This window comes from Ovis aries, chromosome X (assembly GCF_016772045.2).
Source record: "Ovis aries strain OAR_USU_Benz2616 breed Rambouillet chromosome X, ARS-UI_Ramb_v3.0, whole genome shotgun sequence".
Taxonomy (NCBI): Eukaryota; Metazoa; Chordata; class Mammalia; order Artiodactyla; family Bovidae; genus Ovis; species Ovis aries.
The window spans coordinates 63,278,183-63,300,416 of record NC_056080.1 but is presented as its reverse complement, the minus strand read 5'-3'; the positions used below and the strand labels follow the sequence as shown (position 1 = coordinate 63,300,416).

The following is a 22,234-nucleotide window of genomic DNA, read 5'->3' as shown; positions in this document are numbered from 1 at the left end:
GCATTTCTTTTTCTTGGGGATGGTTTTGATCACCACCTCCTATAAGATGTCACGAACCTCCATCCATAGTTTTTCAGGCACTCTGTCTATCAGATCTAATCCCTTGAATACATTTGTCACTTCCATTGTACAATCATAAAGGATTTGATTTAAGTCATATTTGAATGGTCTAGTGGTTTTCCCTACTTTCTTTAAGTCTGAATTTTACAATAAAGAGTTCGTGATCTGAGCCACAGTCAGCTCCTGGTCTTGTTTTTGCTGACTATATAGAGCTTCTCCATCTTCAGCTACAAAGAATATAATCAATCTGATTTCAATACTGACCATCTGGTGATGTCCATGTGCAGAGTGGTCTCTTGTGTTGTTCTCTTGGCAAAACTCTGTTAGCCTTTGCCCTGCTTCATTTTGTGCTCCAAGGCCAAACTTGCCTGTTACTCCAGGTATCTCTTGACTTCCTACTTTTGCATTCTAGTCCCCTACAATGAAAGGGACATCTTTTTTTGGTGTTAATTCTAGAAGGTCTTGTAGGTCATCATAGAATCATTCAACTTCAGCTTCTTCAACATTAGTGGTTGGGACAGAGTTGGATTATTGTGATATTGAATGGTTTGCCTTGGAAACAGAGATCATTCTGTCATTTTTGAGATCGCAGTCAAGTACTGCATTTCAGACTCTTGTTGACTACGAGGGCTACTCCATTCCTTCTAAGGGATTCTTGCCCACAGTAGTAGATATAATGGTCATCTGAATTACATTCTCCTATTTCCGTCCATGATTCCTAAAATGTCAGTGTTCACTCTTGCCATCTCCTGTTTGACCACTTCCAATTTCCCTTGATTCATGGACCTAACATTCCAGGCTCCTATGCAATATTATTTTTACAGCATTGGGCTTTACTTCCATCACGAGTCACATCTACGACTGGGCATTGTTTTCACTTTGGCTCAGTCTCTTCATTCTTTCTGGAGCTATTTCTCTACTCTTCTCCAGTAGCATATTGGGCACCTACTGACCTGGGGAGTTCATCTTTCAGTGTCCTATCTTTTTGCCTTTTCATACTGGTGGAGAGTTCTGACAAAATGTGGTCCACTGGAGAAGGGAATGGCAAACCACTTCGGTATTCTTCCTTGAGAACCCCATGAATAGTATGAATCAGTCATAAGTATACATATGTCCCCTCCCTTTGAAACTTCCTGCTGATAGGAATATTTTTAAGGCTTCTGATACATATTTACAAGGTGCTTTCCAGAAAGGTATGCCAAGTTACATTTTAACAACAACAGACAGAAATGCCCACCTCAGTCACCTTTGCCAATACTGGATGTAATAAAACAAAACAAAACCCAACTTCACTCCTTTGAATAAGACAGAGCAAAAGATAGCATTCTAAGACATGTCCTAGAGATACCTCACCAGAATGACATTGATCCATTGATTGCTATATGCTGGGTATGGTCCTCTGACCATTTACACATTTATCTATCTGTCTCAAAAACACTCTATTACCCAGGCCATGTGTCTTCATTTTATCCATAGGGTTAATGGTAGGAAAGTGGTATCTGAGGGGTTGTTATAAGGAAGAACAAGTCAACTTTTACATAGCCAAAGTTTCAATGGGATGATCTATAGGACAGCACACTTTCGCTCAACAAAGTACAACTTTCTAACAGCCACTTGGAATATAATGGGATTCCCTGTGAGACTGTGAGCTTCCCCCAGTAGACTGCTTGTTTTCAAGCAAGCAGACGCTAGATAAACACCTGGGAGTGGTATTATAGAACAGTTATGACCTACACGTTAGATGTATTCACATGAATGCCAGGTGTACTAGCTATAACTTCATCCTGTTTTTTCCCAACCGGGATCAAAATATAAGAGAGGGAGCAAGACCTTGGCACAGACATAATTTCAAATATGATGTATGTGGTATATGTGTGTACACACATGTGTGTGTACCACAACTGCTAGCAACCAACCAGCATGTCCCAACACCATAACTGGGAACCACTATAATAGAGAGTCTTCATCTAGAGTGGGAAGTAGAGATGAAAGACCTCTGGGGTTCCTTTATGCCAGTGGTTCTCAACCCTGACCATCTGGTGATGTCCATGTGCACATAAGAAATCTCTGGGGAGTTTTTCAAAAACGCCGGGTCCCACCTCAGACTAATTAAATCAGAATATCTGGGCGTGGGGTCTCAGGCTACCTGTGTTTAAAAGCTCCCTGGGAGATTCTAATGTGTAACCAGGGTTGAAAATTATTTCTTTAGAGTCTATAGTTCTTCTAGCACTGATTTCAGTGCTATATTATATCTTAGAATGATAAAAACTGGTAAAAATTGTAACATAAATACCAGGTTAGGAATTAGGAGACTTGGGCTCTAGTCTTATATTCAATACTTGGCATGCCCTTGGACAAATCACTCCCATCCTAGTTCATCTCCATTCTTTTATTACTAGAGACCAGAATACCTGCTCCTTTTCTGCCAAAGGGGACAAATGGGAATATTTGTAATAGTGGTTACAGTGCTTTAATACCAATACCTGCCTGTATTTTATCCTTTACAAGGTGCTTTCACATATATTTCTTTTAACTTCTCAGATACCATATAATACCATATAAAGGTGGTATTATTAAAACCCACATATTAAAAACAACAACAAAACCCATATATACAACTTTAAGTCAGGATATTCGTGCTGGAAGAGACCTTATATATCACTAGTATAGTCCCATCCTTTTATTACATAAATAAAGAATCTGAGGCCCAGAGAGATTACGTGACCTGCTTAAGGCCATCCAACTAAACAGTGGCAAAGTCAAGACAGAACTCATGTCTACCTGGCTTCTAAGCTATCACTTCTTTATCCTTTGGCATCTCCTTAGTACATATAGGAAATACAGCTGAATGAGGAAACCTATTTTTTCAGCACTAGCTTTGGACAAGTCATCAGTTTGGTGCTTGCTGCAGTCTCCTGTCCAGATACCTAGTGATTCAGCTGTGTTGCAACAGTAACAATAAGGATGGCCTTCATGCAAACCATCAAGGTCTAAAGCTGACGTGTCTACAAGCAGTCTGATCAAAGAGCAGTTACAGCATACTTCAAGGTCACCAAAAAGGAGAAACTCAATTGTCAACTTGCCCCCCTTAAAGCCCAATTATATTCTCAAGTTATAAAATCAGGGGGAAAGTCTAGAAAAGAATCATCTCTCAGTGTTTTAGACATAGGATATATCATTGATAACAATTATTACTTACTTGCAATATTTTGCTATACTTTCATATTTCCTTTTTTAAGCTTATAGCAATAGTGCATATATATATACTTGTGTGTGTGTGTGTGTGTGTGTGTGTGTGTGTGTGTGTGATAGGTATTTCTCAAAGACAAGTATACCCATATTTGCTTCCTATTTGGAAACTCCTTCCCAGGGTTTTAGGTCCTTTACCATTTGTTTCTGTGTGTACTTCTCATCTTTGCTTTCTATTACCTGGCTGACGTTTTCATCAACATTCAGCTCATGCATTCCACTTCAATCACTGTAGACAGCATAAATGCTTGCTGAGTAAATGAATGAAAGACATGTTCTTCCCAATTTTCTCTCAATGTCCAAACTCTGTTACACTACTACCTCTACTAACAAGACTTTGCAATATGTTATTCATTGTGCCAGAAAATGGTCTCCCAAGACTGTATTTCCTTTTCTGTTTTATAATGCAGCAATAGTCATCTCTTTCATGGCATGTCCTTAAAGTCTGTCTGCTTGGTTTGGCTTTATAGTCACTCTTCAAGGCCCCTCAATCCATGTCCCTGAGATGAGTAGGTTGAGGTTCTATGCGTACATGCATGCTAAGTCGCTTCAGTCATGTCTGACTCTTTGTGACCCTATGGATTATAGCCCACCAGGCTCCTTTGTCCATGGGATTCTCCAGGCAAGAATACTGGAGTGGGCTGCCATACCCTCCTCCAGAGGATCTTTTTGACCCAGGGATCGAACTCGTATCTCTTATGTCTCTTGAAGGTTCTTTACCACTTGCACCACCTGGGAAGCCCCGAGGTTCTGTGATGCTTCCTAGTTCTTTGTCTTGTTTTCCCATTTAAATTATAAGCTCTCTGAGGCTAAGGATGAGCTCTTAGTTCCACCAAGAACACATGGTGACTTTGTTGCATTCCTGATGACTTTGCAAATGACTTAATGCCACCACAATGATCTAGTTCTCATGACTTGCTTGTCTCTGGTGTTTGTGGCTTTACAAGGCTCAGTTCCCCAGTGCGCTATCAGCTAATGAAATTGAGTAACCTTCTAGGAATCCAGCTAAGGTAATTTGTGAGCTGTTCTCTTTAAGTGGAATGTGGCTGCAGGGCACAGCTGGGGTAGTAGTGAACTGTAAGGCCTGGGAAGTTAGTGTTTCAACATAAAACATCTAGGTTTGGTAAATATGTAGCATTGTCATTGTGTAAGTAAATAGCTGCTGCTGCTGCTAAGTCACTTCAGTCATGTCCGACTCTGTGTGACCCCACAGATGGCAGCCCACCAGGCTCCCCCGTTCCTGGGATTCTCCAGGCAAGAACACTGGAGTGGGTTGCCATTTCCTTCTCCAATGCATGAAAGTGAAAAGTGAAAGTGAAGCTGCCCAGTCGTGTCCGACTCTTAGCGACCCCATGGACTGCAGCCTACCAGGCTCCTCCATCCATGGGATTTTCCAGGCAAGAGTATTGGAGTGGGGTGCCATTGCCTTCTCCAGTAAGTAAATAGAGCATGTCTCAAAGTCAGATTGTTCCTAACTAGCCTTTGGTGTGTTTGATTTTAAAGTTGGTGTGTGGTTTTTACTGATTTGACCATGGTGTGGTAGAAATAAACTGGACTTGGAGTCAGAACATTTGATTCCAAGTCCTGACTCTCACTTGGTTTTATGTGCCTGGGCAAGGTCATTTCACTCTCCTGAGTCTCAGATCCAGCTGTAAAATACAAACAATAAATACATCACTGGGTTTTTTTTTTTTGGGGGGGGGTGACAATGAAAAGAGGTAACATATGAGAATAGTTCATAAACTTTAAAGTGCTATAAAAATGTGAAAGGTTATTATGATCACACTGGAACCAGTTTCAATGAGACGGTATAGAACACTACTACCTGTTCAGACTGGGTAAGAATCTGAAAACACGAAAAGAACCCCTCTGTGCACCCAGGCAGCCCTCTCAATTAGCCCTGGGTTCCATATAGAGCTTGCCCAATGAACGCCCCTCAGTGGAGCCAGTGCCTCTGAATGGGATCGAGCGGCTGGCACATTCTCACTGGCAGTGAAGACTAATGAATAGAACTCCTGAAAGAGATGAGCTGCCTCCTACCCCTTGGATGTTCTTCTTGGACACCTTAACTAATTTTGTCGGCTTCCATTCCTCATCATTCTCATCACCACCATCACCATCATTGTCCTCAGGCTCATTCACAGAATATTCCGAACAGTATTTTAGATCTTCGATGTCCATGCTTTGCTCCAGGAACTTTTCTTTAAAACGGGAAGGTTTGGGCTAAGAAAAAAAGGTTTGGAATGGTTATTTAACTAAGAACAACAACAACATGTGGATCTTATCTTCTTAGTAGCTGCTGCCAGCTATATTCTCAGAGCATAGATTTTAGACGCCCTCAAAGATACCCCACTTGGCTTTACCAATCAGAAGAAAATTCTGCTTTAGCTTTTGACCTTACAGTCTTTGAAGGGAAAGAAACTGAAGGGACAGAGGCTGAGTAATCTGAGGGAGGAGGGAGGGACTCATGATATGATAAGTATCTTTAGATGGACAGCTAAACATTGCTCTTTGTTCCTCCTCCTCAGCTGTGTTGCATAATGCCTGTACATGGCCTAAAGACAGGCTTCTAGGGAGGGAGAAACTGTATTTTCCTCAAGATTGTACTGCAGTTTTATCTGGGACTCCAAGGAAACTTGAGATGCTGGAATGTGGGAATTTTAACTCTCAACCACTTCTAAAAAAGGAGATTTTTGCACACTCACCACAAACCTTGGCTATGCGAAGATATCACAGGCACTGAGTAGTTTACCTTAGGTGGGATATATTCAAAAGAAGAGTCTGGAGACAGAAGGGTATCCTTAGGAAGATGAGATTTCTGTTTGCTGGCTACTTGGAGGAGGTTCAGTTTCTATTTGAAAAGAAGAGACAAAGTGTACTTTGCAGGGAAGCTTCTGAGTGTTCATGGATGAAACAGAATCCTAATTAGCTTAATTTTAAGCCATGGTAAAGTGAGGCCAGATAATAGTAAAGTAGGTTGATGGATTCCCACTTTACAGGATCAGTATTAGATTCAGAAAGGAGCAAATTTAAATATATCTTTTATATCATCTGAAATGCACATGACCATATCACATGGAAACTAGATGAAGACCTCATAAAATAGAGCCAAGTCACTACATATACTAGGAGTTGCTACCAAGGGCTGGTCTCAGTTGCAACAGGGTCTTCCAGGGCTTATTACATGGGTGGGAAGCTGCAGTACCTGCTTCATGAGTTCGTTCTCTCGCAGAAGCTGCTGATTTTGCTCACACACTTCCCGCATCTTCTCAAGTTCTTCATCCTGTTTCCAGATAATGCAGTGATAGGTGGGGTTATTTTGGGTACTACCTATGGGTTACCAAACAACTCAGAGAAGAAAACACACTACTGCCAAGTTGCTGGCAGCAGATGGTTTTTGCACAGCAGGCATTGGCACCCAGAAAAATGCCTGATCCCCACCAATTCCTAGATGTACTGAATGCCACCTCTATTCCAACATTCCCAAGCAGCCATGACCACACTCACAGGAAATATGGGCTCTGCCCTACACACCTTCTTCATTTTTTTCTATTTTCTAGCCTCATATCCCTTATTCACATCAGGATGCCAATAAAGAAACCCACCCAGAGAGTTAGCTGTCTCTTTGACATCTTTGGATGCTTTTGTCCATGCTTCTCAACACAGATTAAGCAGTTTATTTGCTGCACTAATGAGCCTGATTAAACTTTCTTGGCACTTAAGACAACTGGATTCATGTACAGGACCTTAACAAGTTTGGTTATGTCTTCAATGAGAGGTGCCAAGGAAAACTTAGAGACTGGTGGTTCAGGAAAAAGATGCTAAGTTGGATAAAATAGTGCTCCAACATGCTCTTAAAGGGTGTGGTGTTCCCAGACTCTGGAAGAAATGCAGACCCCACGGCATTTTATAAACAGGTCAGGTCTCAACTCATAGCAGGCACAGAAAGAGAGAGCTAAATGCCCCTAGGATTCTACTGGATGATTTAACTTTCTCAACTCTTTAGAGCTCACAGTTGAGAGAAAGAACGAGGAGGCCTTAAAGTCTGGTACAAAGTATATACTCTCATTTCTGTACCAAAACAGAGGTTATCCTATGTAGGGCTACATCCTAAACATCCCTAAATTGACCAAATAGGGCTAACAAAGCAACAGAGGCTACCATTATAAACTTCTTTTCAGTAGGTAATTTTTTCTGCAGGATAAACAATGGTCTAAATCAGATAGAGTTCTAAGTCAGGCCTGTGGACCCCATCTCTGGAGAGCTTTGCCTCATGTCCGTACCTGACACTTCAGGGTGTTCAGCAGCTGTTGTTCCTTTTCACTGACTGACTCTTCTAGCTGCTTCTCTGCCATTTGGCTTTGTTGCAGCTGACTGAGGAGGTACAGCACCTAGAGAAAAATACAACCCAGTGGCACCAAAGGAATAAGAGGAAAAAGGAATTTCAGTTTAGTCCAATAAAGGAAAGAAATGGTATGGACCTAACAGAAGCAGAAGATATTAAGGAGAGGTGGCAAGAATACACAGAAGAACTGTACAAAAAAGATCTTCATGACCCAGATAATCACGATGGTGTGATCACTCACCTAGAGCCAGACATCCTGGAATGTGAAGTCAAGTGGGCCTTAGAAAGCATCACTACGAACAAAGCTAGTGGAGGTGATGGAATTCCAGTGGAGCTATTTCAAATCCTGGAAGATGATGCTGTGAAAGTGCTGCACTCAATATGCCAGCAAATTTGGAAAACTCAGCAGTGGCCACAGGACTGGAAGAGGTCAGTTTTCATTCCAATCCCAAAGAAAGGCAATGCCAAAGAATGCTCAAACTACCACACAATTGCACTCATCTCACATGCTAGTAAAGTAATGCTCAAAATTCTCCAAGCCAGGCTTCAGTAATATGTGAATCGTGAATTTCCTGATGTTCAAGCTGGTTTTAGAAAAGGCAGAGGAACCAGAGATCAAATTGCCAACATCCGCTGGATCATCAAAAAAGCAAGAGAGTTCCAGAAAAACACCTATTTCTGCTTTATTGACTATGCCAAAGCCTTTGACTGTGTAGATCACCACAAACTGTGGAAAATTCTGAAAGAGATGGGAATACCAGATCACCTGACCTGCCTCTTGAGAAATCTGTATGCAGGTCAGGAAGCAACAGTTAGAACTGGACATGGAATGACAGACTGGTTCCAAATAGGAAAAGGAGTAAGTCAAGGCTGTATATTGTCACCCTGCTTATTTAATTTATATGCAGAGTACATCATGAGAAACACTTGGCTGGATGAAGCACAAGCTGGAATCAAGATTGCCAGGAGAAATATCAATAACCTCAGATATGCATAAATTGAAGAACAACCTTACGGCACCCTTGTGGCATAAATTGAAGAAGAATTAAAGAGCCTCTTGATGAAAGTGAAAGAGGAGAGTGAAAAAGTTGGCTTAAAGCTTAACATTCAAAAAACTAAGATCATGGCATCCAGTCCCATCACTTCATGGCAAATAGATGGGGGAACAATGGAAACAGGGAGAGACTATTTTCTGGGGCTCCAAAATCACTGCAGATGGTGACTGCAGCCATGAAATTAAAAGACGCTTACTCCTTGGCAGGAAAGTTATGACCAACCTAGACAGCATATTAAAAAGCAGAGACATTACTTTACCAACAAAGGTCCGTCTTATCAGGGCTATAGTTTTTCCAGTAGTCATGTATGGATGTGAGAGTTGGACTATAAAGGAAGCTGACTGCCAAAGAACTGATGCTTTTGAACTGTGGTGTTGGAGAAGACTCTTGAGAGTCCCTTGGACTGCAAGGAGATCCAACCAGTACATCCTAAAGGAGATCAGTCCTGGGTGTTCATTGGAAGGACTGATGTTGAAGCTAAAACTCCAATACTTGGCCACCTGATGCGAAGAGCTGACTCATGATACTGGATGCTTGGGGCTGGTGCACTGAGATGACCCAGAGGGATGGTACAGGGAGGAAGGGGGGAGGGGGGTTCAGGATGGGGAACATGTGTATACATGTGGTGGATTCATGTTGATGTACGGCAAAACCAATACAATATTGTAAAGTAATTAACCTCTAATTAAAATAAATAAATTTATATTAAGAAAAAAGAAAAGACCCTGATGCTGGGAAAGATTGAAGGCAGGAAGAAAAGGGCACGACAGAGGATGAGATGGGTAGATGGCATCACTGACTCAATGGAGTTGAGTTTGAGTAGACTCTGGGAGTTGGTGATGGACAGGGAGGCCTGGCATGCTGTGGTCTATGGGGTTGCAAAGAGTCGGACATGACTGAGTGACTGAACTGAACTGAAGTGATGCAGTTATTCCCCTGTGATTTCAAAGAAAATTATTCTCTTTTACTCTCATGGCTTGAAGTAGTAAGCACAGCCACAGTATTATCAGCATGTTCATCTTGGTATTAAAGTTGGAGCTTAAGGGACTTCCCAGTGGTCCAGTGGTTAAGAATCCATCTGCCAATGCAGGGAACATGGGTTCGATCCCTGGTTGGGAAACTAAGATCCCATACGCCATGAGGCAATTAAGCTTGTGCACCACAACTACTGAGCCCACGTGCTCTGGAACCCTTGGGCCATAACTACAGAGAAGCCTGTGTGCTGCAACGAAAGATTCTGCATGCTGCAACTAAGACCCGAAACAGCCAAATAAATAAGTAGATAAATATTAAAAAAAAAAAGTTGGAAGCTAAGAGCCACTGTCACTGGCACGTGTAAACTTAGATAAGTCATTTTTCTGTTTCTGTTTTCTTATTTGCAAAGATTGGAAAAGACTACATGACCTTTTGCAGGAAACTTCATACCTCCCACTATTATTATTTTAAACCAACAACAGAAAGCAACAATGGTTTATTTCTCAGTATGGCTTCTTGGCTTGCCAGCTTACCCTCTCTTGGTGCTGTTGCTCTGTTCTCACCAGCTCTGCCTGTAACTCTGCTTCTATTTCAGCAAAATGACTTCGTTCCTCAAACAGCATCTTCTGCATGTCAGCATGGCTGGCCTTGTTCTGTTTCAGGTCGCTTTCAAGCTTGCTGACCTGTATTTTGGAGGAGACCAGCTGGAAGGGATAAAAGAAGATCAGTTTATTTGATCTTTCCCCATTCATTAGGCAGGAAAATGTCAGCTTTCTTGAAACTGACTGAGAAATATTCTTCCATGTCCATGTCTAGTCTTATTTTTTCATGTCATATGGATTCTACCATTGAATAGTAACAACACCATTCAAACCAAGAGCCCAGACAGTTAACTGCTGAGATAGGTATCTTAGAGCTGGAAGCCACCATTAAGGTCATTTAATCTCTTGTTCTACTTCAAGGCAAGAATGAATCTAACACAAAGAGTATCAGACAATTCCAAATTCTGATATTCAAAAAGTTCTTCCTTAATTTTAAAGAGAAATCCATAAGTCACACCCTTATGGCTAATTATGTCTCATTTCAGAATGCCCGGGTTCACATGTTGGAACTTGTAGACACAGTAGCTGAAACTGCAGCTTTGGCTCTTTAGGCTAGATTGATATCCTATGGTGACCTAGTTGCATATTCTCTACTAGTCCAGATGGTGAACATCATAAATACCAGTGTTCACAAGACTAATAAGGATTTCCTTAGTAGGATAAATCTGCTAACCCAACACAAAAATGTATAAAGGATAGCACTTATAAACTTGCAGAGTTAAGAGTTTGTATGCTTGCCTCAATCACCAGAGGTGATCAATTTTAATTCCTTTTGTGACAATGGATGATGATATATTATTTTAAGGTCAGTGAAGACGGATTTTCCTTAAATGAATATTTTTATGTCAAAGGTTTTGTCTCTCCTGGATTGTACTTAAAACTTTTTGAATACATATCAGAGGAGTTTTAAAAAGTAGTATAGTATAATATTTTATGTTTGATCAGTGGCCTACTATGGTATGTTAAACTTTTCATAACAGTGAACATTATTGAACATCTGTTATATGCCAGGCATGAGTATCAGCTTGCAAGTTATTTATATATTTTTAAGTGACAGGCTGTACTTGCTCACACAAACCTTTACCAATAAAACTATTTCTCTAATGATAGTGTCATTGTGGTTTCTGCCACGAACAGTAGCAATAGCGCTATGACAACATTCCAGGCTGACATCTTATTTCAGACCACCAAACCAGACCCCTAATGGCTGATAGGAAGAAATATTTACTTCTCCAGTTAAGTATTTCAGGGCACACTTGGCTTCCAGAATGGTAGCAATATTCTCCCAGCGGTGTTTTAGTCTGTCTTCACTTTCTGCGTCCAGCAGCTTCTGCTGTAGGTCAGCAATCTGAGCACTCCTTCAGGGAAAGAAACAGTGTGCCTTATTGCCAGTAGCCTTAGCATCAAGGAGAGGGAAGAGCTCTAAGGAGAAACTTCAAATACTTTTATGGACAGAGGTATCAGTTAAATATCACTTAAATAATGACTGAGTCATCTGGTTAGGATTTTATACAGTATCTCAAATCTTGTTATAAAGGGACTCTCAGTTCAGCTCAGTTCAGTCGCTCAGTCGTGTCTGACTCTTTGCGACCCCATGAATCACAGCACGCCAGGCCTCCCTGTCCATCACCAACTCCTGGAGTTCACTCAGACTCACATCCATCGAGTGAGTGATGCCATCCAGCCATCTCATCCTCTGTTGTCCCCTTCTCCTCCTGCCCTCAATCCCTCCCAACAGGGACTCTAAGACTATCCAAATGTTTTTTATTTTATTAAATACTGGTTGAAATAAGTGGGTCATACAGTGGGCTTGGAAAGATTTGTTTTAGTGAGGCTTTTGTTGTAGCACATTGTCTATAATATGACTTTGTCTTGAGGCCATATAAGTTGGAATTGTGACATGGTGGCTCACATTTACAAGGACAAAATTCAGGTTAGAGACCTTAAGGAAAACTCAACAGAACAAACAGGTAGATGCTCTTTGCTGGAACTGAACATCAAATACATACCTATGGCTGGTGTTGTGAGAAGTTGTCTTGAAATACTTGCCAAAGGACTGAGAAGTTTCTAAGAAAACTAGATACCAAGATACTGGTTATAGCTTCCAGATACTTTATGATCAATTATGGCCTGAAATCAAGGTCTGCATAATATTTCAGTTTCATCAATAGCTTCTTTCTCAAATTTGCTAGGTGTCCAGTAAGAGGGAGTGTACTGTGTGTGTAACATGCTGCTGCTGCTGCTAAGTCACTTCAGTCGTGTCCGACTCTGTGTGATCCCATAGATGGCAGCCCACCAGGCTCCCCTGTCCCTGGGATTCTCCAGGCAAGAACACTGGAGTGGGTTGCTATTTCCTTCTCCAATGCATGAAAGTGAAAAGTGAAAGTGAAGTCGCTCAGTCGTGTCCGACTCTTCACGACCCCATGGACTGCAGCCTACCAGGCTCCTCCGTCCATGGGATTTTCCAGGCAAGAGTACTGGAGTGGGGGTGCCATCGCCTTCTCCAGTGTGTAACATGCAATAAGGTACTATAAAGAAAATGGATACTAAAATAATCTGAGACAGCAGTTCTTAACTTTTTGGGTCTCAGGACCCCTTTACACTCTTAAAAATTATTGAGGACTCCTAAGAAATTCTGCTCATATACATTATATCTATAGATATTTACACTATTAGAAAGTAAAAGTGATAAAAATATTTATTAATTCACTTAAGGTCAAAATAATCCATTATATATTAACAATTACATCTGCAGTGACACTGTTTCCAAATAAAGTCACATTCTAAGGTCTGAGAAGGATATGAATGTGTGTGTGTGTGTGTGCGCGCATGAGTGTCTTTCTCTCTCTCTCTCTCTCTCTCACACACACACACACACACAATATTTTCCAATACAAAAAACAATGCAATAAGAAGAATGAGATTGTTTTACATTGACATATCTCTGTTATGTATGGCTCAGTAGAAGACAGCTGGATTCTCACATGTCCCTCTGCATCTAATCTTTTGTGACATGTTCTGGTTGATGTAAATGAAGGTACTGGCCACACATGGATACGTAGTTGGACAAGAGAGGAGCATTTTAATTTAATTTTGGCCTCACTGCACAGCTTGTGGGATCTTAGTTCCCTGACCAGGGATTGAACCCAGGGCACTGCAGTGAAAGTATGGAGTCCTAACCACTGTACCACCTGGAAATTCTTGGGAAGAGCATTTTAACAGCCTTTTCAGAAAACCGTGGATATTCTTCTTTGAGACTACACCAAAACCCAACAAGTTCCTTATAAGAGTTGAAATGTAGTTACTTGCCAACTGAATGGATATTTTAATCTTACGTGATTCTGTAACATGTCATTTGGACGGTCATACAGAACCTTCAAATCAACACATTTTGTTACACAATAGAAACGAGATAACAATTGTTAATATCACTACTGGGTGCATTAGAAAAGTTATGTAAAACTGTCAAGTTAACAGTGATGGATACACATCATACACAAAATTCTAAGTTTTGCATGAAAGCTCAAATTTTATTTTTGGTGACAAACACTGACAGTTGTTTTCCTTGATATGACAGGCTCACTCTGCTCAATTTTGAGAAAATGTCTGCCAAGTACCCAGGACTGAATAACCATACTTTGTCTGTCAGTAATTCTTTCAAGTAAAACTGATGTTCTGTGAAAAAAGAGGTCTGTTGAGCTCACACCTCAAACCGCACAAGTGCTTTTCCTTGAGACAAACATCAGCCTTTGACGTCAGCACAAGTGCTTTATGCATTCTTTCCGTTCCGTCACATGGAACATTATAAAGATCTGAACTCAAGAGTTGAGATTTAAAAAAATTAACAATTTTTATTGTTTTATCACAGCCATTTTTGAGTAAAACTGACTTTTTAAAAAACGAGAGTGTGTGATGATGAAGTATTCAATGATCACTAGTAAAGGTTTGTGCTGGGCTTCTCAGGTGGTGCTAGTGGTAAAGCACCTGCCTGCCAATGCAGGAGACATAAGAGATGCGGGTTCAGTTCCTGGGTTGAGAAGATCCCCTGGAGGAGGGCATGGTAACTCACTTCGGTATTCTCACCTGGAGAATCCCATGGACAGAGGAGCCTGACAGGCTATGGTCCATGGGGTTGCAGAGTCAGACAGGACTGAGTGACTGAGCACACCACGTGGCACAGGTTTGTGCCATTGCTTTGATTCAAGCCAGGGTGCTAGCAGTTTTGTCCACTATTGCTTTGGCATTATTATGGCAAACGTCAACATAGTATAAAAATGGCAAACAATTTCTTAATATTATTATAAAAACAGGGAGTCACATAGGTTCCCTGAAAGGGTCTCAGAGATCCCCAGGAGACTGTACACCATACTTTGAGAACTCTGGTCTAATACGTAGTCCTTTCCTTCAACAAGCTTACAATCTGTCTAGATTGACAAGACTAATAGATGTAAAATAATCAATAAATATAAAGAGAACATATATCATCTGTACTACATGACTGAGTACTGTAATTTCTGAAGGAGTTTAGAGAAGAGGAAAATTAGTGAGGGATGAAGAGTCAGGGAAGGCTTCTTGGAAGAGGTGGGCCAGAACACTAGAGTTGTTTTATCTATCAAATGCCCTTTCCTGTCTTTAGAGAAATTCCTTTGATTAAACTCACCTTGGTCTAATTGCACTCTACCTGGCACCTGCCCTACATTTATATAATCATTTACTTATGCACAATGGTGAGCAGGTAAATGTTTAACAAACAGCACCTAAAAATACCAGATCTGATTTGCAGCCTTTGCTAGTTTCCATAGTGTAAATATTCTCACCACGAGCAATTGTAAGCTATCAACAGTTTACAGCATTCCTGAAATTTTAACAATTTCAACACACCACTGTCAGTCAGTATAATGTTTCTACTTGAGAGCAAGGACAATGCCATCTATGCTTTCTATATATCCCACTACATCTAGTGTAGCACAAAGTGAAGTAAAGTGAAGTCACTAAGTCGTGTCTGACTCTTTGTGACCCCATGGACTGTAGCCTATCAGGTTCCTCCATCCATGGGATTTTCCAGGCAAGAATACTGGAGTAGGTTGCCATTTCCTTCTCCAAGTGTAGCACAAAGTAGAACATCAATTGCTGAGTGACTTAAAGACATATCCAAAGATATACAGCTAGTGTGTGTTGCTGAAAACAAATTAAATGATCTCCAAGGTCTTCTGGGCAATAAAATTCTATTATACCTAAGACAGTATAAAATATCTATCAAAGTTCTGTTCCTTATAGATTTAATAGATATTTAAAAGACAGTAATAGTGATTAAAAAGAAGAGCATTTATCAAGCACTTTTAAGATGCCAAGTTCTGTGTTATGTATTTTACTCTCTATTTATTTTTTTGGCTGTGCTGGGTCTTAGTTGCTTTGCATAGGCTTTCTCTAGTTGCACTGAGTGGGGGCTACTCTTTGTTCAGGTGCTCAGGCTTCTCATTGTGCTGGCTTCTCTTGCAGAGCACAGGCTCCAGGTGCAGGGGCCTCAGTAGTTGTAGCACACAGGCTCAGTCGTTGTGGCATCTGGGCCCTACAGAGCACAGGGTCCAGCAGTTGTGGTGCATGGGCTTAGTTGCTCTGAGGCATGTGGAATCTTCCTGGACTAGAGATCGAACCTGTGTCCCTTGCATTGGCAGGAGGATTCCTTTCCACTGAGCCACTAGAGAAGTCCTATACTTTACTTTCTAATCTCGTTTAATGCTCATGATAGTTTACTTTTATCTACTTTGCTGATGATCTCTAAAATTATTTCTCCCAGGTTGTTGATCTTCTGGTATCATTTATTGGGTTCCTCTAAAGTTTTATTTTTTGTCAGTTCTTGTGATATATCATGGACTTCCCTGGTGGCTCAGACGCTAAAGATAATAGATTTTGTAATTAGATAAAGTGGGTTTCAAATCCTGGTTCTGTATAATCTTTAGCAAATTTTTAAAGATCTTTCAACTTTAGATCTCTAAAGTGAGAAGAATGATGCTTATCTCATAATGTATATATCTCACAGAGAGACTGAATGAGAAAATGTATCTAACACGCCTAGTGAAGTGCATAGTTCAAAAAATCATTATTTTGTTTCTCCCACATCACAAAGCCTTTGAATCACTGATTGATAGCTTCTATTTTGATTCAAGGCATACGTTTTTATAATGACTTAGAGATAGTACCATTACCTGAGTTCCATTTCAGTCTCTAGGCTTTCAATCTGCTTTTTAATGGAACCCTCTGATGCAGGAACTTGACCACGCAGTTCAGCAAGTGAGAATGTTCGCCTCTGTAAAGAAGTGGGGATGAGGGTGAAGCTCTAATTAGAAAGAAGTTCTCCAAATTAGTGAGGATTTCTGGGGAGTGTAGAGTATGATCATTGCCAACATATTTCCACAGAGCACTTACCCGGAGTTTAGGAGGTGGATTCTCCCCAGATTCCATTTTTAATTTGAGTTGAGCCACATCCTGAGCCAGAATCTTTCTGTCTTCAAGAAGGTCATTCAGATGGCGTTTGGCTTCCTCAGTACTGACCATTATCTCAATTTCATTTCCAAGCCAACTCTAGAAGATAAATCAGTCATGTTAGGTTAAGGATGAGGAATCTCTGGCCCATGGGCTAGATTCACTCCAGGTTTAATTTCACTTGAACCAGAGCCCAAGTAAGTAGAAGTGAGATTTCCATTTGTGCCAAAACTCACCAAAAATGCCAATAGTGCTCTAAGAGCCTTTAGTGGCAATTTCCAAAAAGGTCACAAGAAAGCTTTCTGCAGAAAATCTTTCTTCAGATATCCTAGCATTTCTATGTATTCTGTTTTTACCTTCTCCATTTTCTCCTTAACCTTTGTCCATAATAAGTCATAATACAGAACTGAAGTATATTTTGATCATCTGTTCTACTTAATAAACAGTAACCATTATTAATCTTTAAAATAGATCAATGGAATTTTAAAAAATGCAATTAACTAAATTCAGTTTTGTTAATATAAATTTATTTATTTTAATTGGAGGTTAATTACTTTACAGTCTGAGTGAAATAAATTCAGTTTTTAGAAAGGTAACCTGGACTTCCCTGGTGGTGCACTGGATAAGAATCCGCCTGCCAATGCAGGGGACATGGGATCGAACCCTGGTCTGGGAGGAACCTACATGCCATGGAGCAACTGAACCTAAGCACCACAACAGCTGAGCCCATGCTCTAGAGCCTGCACACTGCAACATCTGAGCCTATGTGTTGCAACTACTGAAGCCCATGTGCATAACCTGTGCTCTACAACAACAGAAGCCACCACAATGAGAAGCCTGTGTATCGCAATGAGATCCAGGGTAATAAAACACAGATACTTTCAAAAAATGAAAATTTTCATTTTTAGATGAAGATATACCATGCTAAAAGTAGTCAAAGAAAGCTAGAGTGGATATATTTTTATATTAATGATTTATTATTAATTAACTATTATTAATCACATATAATTATTTGATATTAATCTGGAAACAATTTTGGCAATCTGGAATCAAGACTGCCAGGAGAAATATCAATAACCTCAGATATGCAGATGACACCACCCTTATGGCAGAAATTGAAGAGGAACTAAAGAGCCTCTTGATGAAGGTGAAAGAGGAGAGTGAAAAAGCTGGATTAAAACTCAACATTCAAAAAATGAAGATCATGGCATCTGGTCCCATCACTTCATGGCAAATAGATGGGGAAACAATGGAAACAGTGACAGACTTTATTTTCTTGGGCTCCAAAATCATTGGCGATGGTGACTACAGCCATGAAATTAAAAGACGCTTGCTCCTTGGAAGAAAAGCTATGACCAGTCTAGACAGCGTATTAAAAAGCAGAGACATTACTTTGCCAACAAAGGTCCGTCTAGTCAAGGCTATGGTTTTTCCTGTGGTCATGTATGGATGTGAGAGTTGGACTGTGAAGAAAGGTGAGCGCCAAAGAATTGATGCTTTTGAACTGTGGTATTGGAGAAGACTCTTGAGAGTCCCTTGGACTGCAAGGAGATCCAACCAGTCCATTCTGAAGGAGATCAGCCCTGGGATTTCTTTGGAGGGAATGATGCTGAAGCTGAAAGTCCAGTACTTTGGCCACCTCATGCAAAGAGTTGGCTCATTGGAAAAGACTCTGATGCTGGGAGGGATTGGGGACAGGAGGAGAAGGGGATGACAGAGGATGAGATGGCTGGATGGCATCACTGACTCAATGGACGTGAGTCTGAGTGAACTCCGGGAGTTGGTGATGGACAGGGAGGCCTGGCATGCTGCAATTCATGGGGTCGCAAAGAGTTGGACATGACTGAGCGACTGAACTGAACTGAACTGATGAATAACTTCATGCCTTTATGAGTTATTCATTCATGTGTTTGCCATCATGGCAAACACACAAACTACCAAAGCTCACTAACTGAATTACAGTTAACCCCTCCTCTGACCCAAAGCAACAACTAACAGAAACATCCTTCAGGCCTAGATGGCTTAATGTGTGAAATGTACAAAACTTGTAAGGAAGAAACAATACTAGTTCTATACAAACTCTTCCAGACAATTGAAGAGGAGGCAATACTTTCTCACTTATTCTAGGAGGCCTTGATATCAAAACCAGACAAAGACATTATAAGAAAACAACAGACCAATGTCCCTCAAGAATACAGATATAAAAATTATACACAAAATTTTTATTTTAGCAAGATTTTAATTTATATATTGTTGAACTCAACAATGGAGCTTAGCGGTAAAGAATCTGCTTGCAATGCAGGAGATCCAGGTTCAATCCCTGAGTCAGGAAGATACCCCTGGAGGAGGGCATTTGCCTGGAGTATCCCAAGGACAGAGAAGCCTGGTGGGCTATAGTCCATAGGATCACAAAGAGTCGGACACAACTGAAGCAACTGAGCATGTACGCATGCACACACAAGCTCAACAATACATAAAAAGGATGATATATCATCACTAAGTGGAGTTTATTCAAAGATTGCAAGGCTGACTCGATATTTGAACGTTGAAATCATTCACCAAATCAACAAACTAGACACAAAAAGTATTTGGCAAAATTTATATCCACTCATTGAGAATTCCCTTGTGGTCCAGTAATTAGAACCCATCAGGCCTTTTCACTGCTGGAGGCCTGGGTTTGATCCCAGGTTGGGGAATTAAGATCCTGCAAAGTGTGTGGTGTAGCCAAAAAAAAAAAAAAAACAAATCCATTCAAGATAAGAACTCACAGCAAACTAAGAACAGATAAGAACATTCTCAAGCTGATAAAGGACCTCTATGAAAAACCTACAGCTAATATCACACTTAATGGTAAAGACTGAATATTGTTCCCCTGAGATCAGAAACAGAAGGGTTTCTACTGTCATTTCTCCTATTCAGTATCATCCTGAATGTCCTAACCAATGCAATAGGGCAAGTAAATAAAAGACATATATATTATAAAAGAAGAAATAAAACTGTATTTATGGATGGCATGATTAACTATATCAGTTCAGTTCAGGCGCTTAGTCATGTCCGACTCTGCAACCCCATGAATCACAGCATGCCAGGCCTCCCTGTCCATCACCAACTCCCGGAGTTCACTCAGACTCACATCCATCGAGTCCGTGATGCCATCCAGCCATCTCATCCTCTGTCGTCCCCTTCTCCTCCTGCCCCCAATCTCTCCCAGCATCAGAGTCTTTTCCAATGAGTCAACTCTTTGCATGAGGTGGCCAAAGTACTGGAGTTTCAGCTTTAGCATCATTCCTTCCAAAGACATCCCAGGGCTGATCTCCTTCAGAACGGGCTGGTTGGATCTCCTTGCAGTCCAAGGGACTCTCAAGACTCTTCTCCAACACCAGAGTTCAAAAGCATCAGTTATTCGGCACTCAGCCTTCTTCACAGTCCAACTGTCACATCCATACATGACTACTGGAAAAACCATAGCCTTGACTAGACGGACCTTAGTCGGCAAAGTAATATCTCTGCTTTTGAATATGGTATCTGGGTTGGTCATAGCTTTCCTTCCAAGGAGTAAGCGTCTTTTAATTTCATGGCTGCAGTCACCATCTGCAGTGATTTTGGAGCCCAAATAAATAAAGTCTGACACTGTTTCCCCATCTATTTCCCATGAAGTGATGAGACCAGATGCCATGATCTTCGTTTTCTGAATGTTGAACTTTAAGCCAACTTTTTCACTCTCCACTTTCACTTTCATCAAGAGGCTTTTTAGTTCATCTTCACTTTCTGCCATAAGGGTGGTGTCATCTGCATATCTGAGGTTATTGATATTTCTCCCACCATTCTTGATTCCAGCTTGTGTTTCTTCCAGTCCAGTGTTTCTCATGATGTACTTTGTATATAAGTTAAATAAGCAGGGTGACAATATACAGCCTTGACGGACTCCTTTTCCTATTTGGAACCAGTCTGTTGTTCCGGTGCACTAAGTGCAGGCGGCTGCAACCAGTGCACTAAGCGTGGCTGAGAGGAGCTACCCCACATCTGAGGTCAGGGGCAGAAGCCGGGAGGACCCCATGCCTGAAGGGCAGCAGCCAAGAGGAGCTACCCAGCGCCTGAGGCCAGGGGTGGCGGCCAGGAGGAGTCACCCCGCATCCCCGAGGCCAGGGGCGGCGGCCGGGAGGAGCCACCCTGCATCCCCGAGGCCAGGGGCGGCGGCCAGGAGGAGCCACCCCGCATCCCCGAGGCCAGGGGCGGCGGCCGGGAGGAGCCACCCTGCGTCCAAGGAGAGCAGGAGGGCCTAGAGTAGCTATCCCACGTTGAAGGTCAGGAAGGGAAGTGGTGAGGAGATACCCTCATCCTAGGAAAGGAGCAGCAGTTGTGCTTTGCTGAAGCAGCCGTGAAGAGATACCCCACGCCCAAGGTAAGAGAAACCCAAGTAAGATGGTAGATGTTGCAAGAGGGCATCAGAGGGCAGACACACTGAAACCATACTCACAGAAATCTAGTCAATCTAATCACACTAGGACCACAGCCTTGTCTAACTCAATGAAACTAAGCCATGCCCGTGGGGCAACCCAAGACAGGTAGGTCATGGTGGAGAGGTCTGACAGAATGTGGTTCACTGGAGAAGGGAATGGCAAACCACTTCAGTATTCTTGCCTTGGGAACCCCATGAACAGTATGATTACCTATATAGAAAGTCCCAAAGAACCTACAAAATAGCTACAAAACTAATGAAGTCAGAAGATAAAAAATTAATATACAAAAGTCAATTGTATTTCTATATACTAGCACTGAACAACTAGATAAATAATTTGGCAGTTTCTTGTAAAGTTAAACATACACTTACACTGTTGTTGCTGTTCAGGTGCTAAGTTATGTCTGCCTCTTTGTAACCCCATGGACTGCAGCATGCCAGGCTTCCCTCTCCTTTATATGGTCACACTTACCATATGACCAAGCAATCTCACTCTTAGCTATTTACCCAAGTGAATGACTATCTTTGTTATATAGAAACCTGTATGAGAATGTTTTTATAACCGCTTTATTCATGAGCCCAAAAAACTAGGAGAAAAATGACTCCAAGAAAACATTTAAATGATTAGATAAAGTGAATAGATAAAGGAACCTCCATACAATGGAATAATATAGGCAATAGCATGGATGAGCTTCCCTTGTGGCTCAGTGGTAAAGAATCCACCTGCCAATGCAGGAGACACAGGATATGCGGGTTCAACCCCTGGGTGGGGAAAATCCCCTGGAGGAGGAAATGGCAACCCACTCTGGTATTCTTGCCTGCAAAATCTCATGGACAGAGGAGCCTGGCAGGCTACAGTCCATGGGGTCACAAAGAGTTGGACATGACAGTACGCACAGACACACATGGATGAATTTCAAATGCCTTATTCTAAGTGAAAGAAGCCATACTGTATGTTTCCAGTTATATGACATCGATACAATGCAAAGTGAAAACAATAATGACA

The 22,234-nt window shown here is 41.3% G+C and overlaps 1 protein-coding gene across 5 annotated transcripts in view; it reads right to left on the bottom strand.

The window, feature by feature from the left end:
• The window catches only part of KIF4A (kinesin family member 4A), a 128,516-nt gene that overhangs the window by 8,040 nt on the left and 98,242 nt on the right, over positions 1-22,234 (bottom strand). For all 5 annotated transcript variants that reach the window (XM_042242405.1, XM_042242404.1, XM_060408154.1 and 2 more), the window contains exons 21-28: positions 16,713-16,868; positions 16,493-16,593; positions 11,515-11,644; positions 10,218-10,388; positions 7,593-7,700; positions 6,515-6,592; positions 6,062-6,160; positions 5,350-5,532 (exon numbers count right to left, since the gene is read on the bottom strand). In XM_042242405.1, coding sequence (XP_042098339.1) covers positions 5,350-5,532; positions 6,062-6,160; positions 6,515-6,592; positions 7,593-7,700; positions 10,218-10,388; positions 11,515-11,644; positions 16,493-16,593; positions 16,713-16,868 — 1,026 coding nt within the window. The remainder of the gene's footprint in view (positions 1-5,349; positions 5,533-6,061; positions 6,161-6,514; positions 6,593-7,592; positions 7,701-10,217; positions 10,389-11,514; positions 11,645-16,492; positions 16,594-16,712; positions 16,869-22,234) is intronic.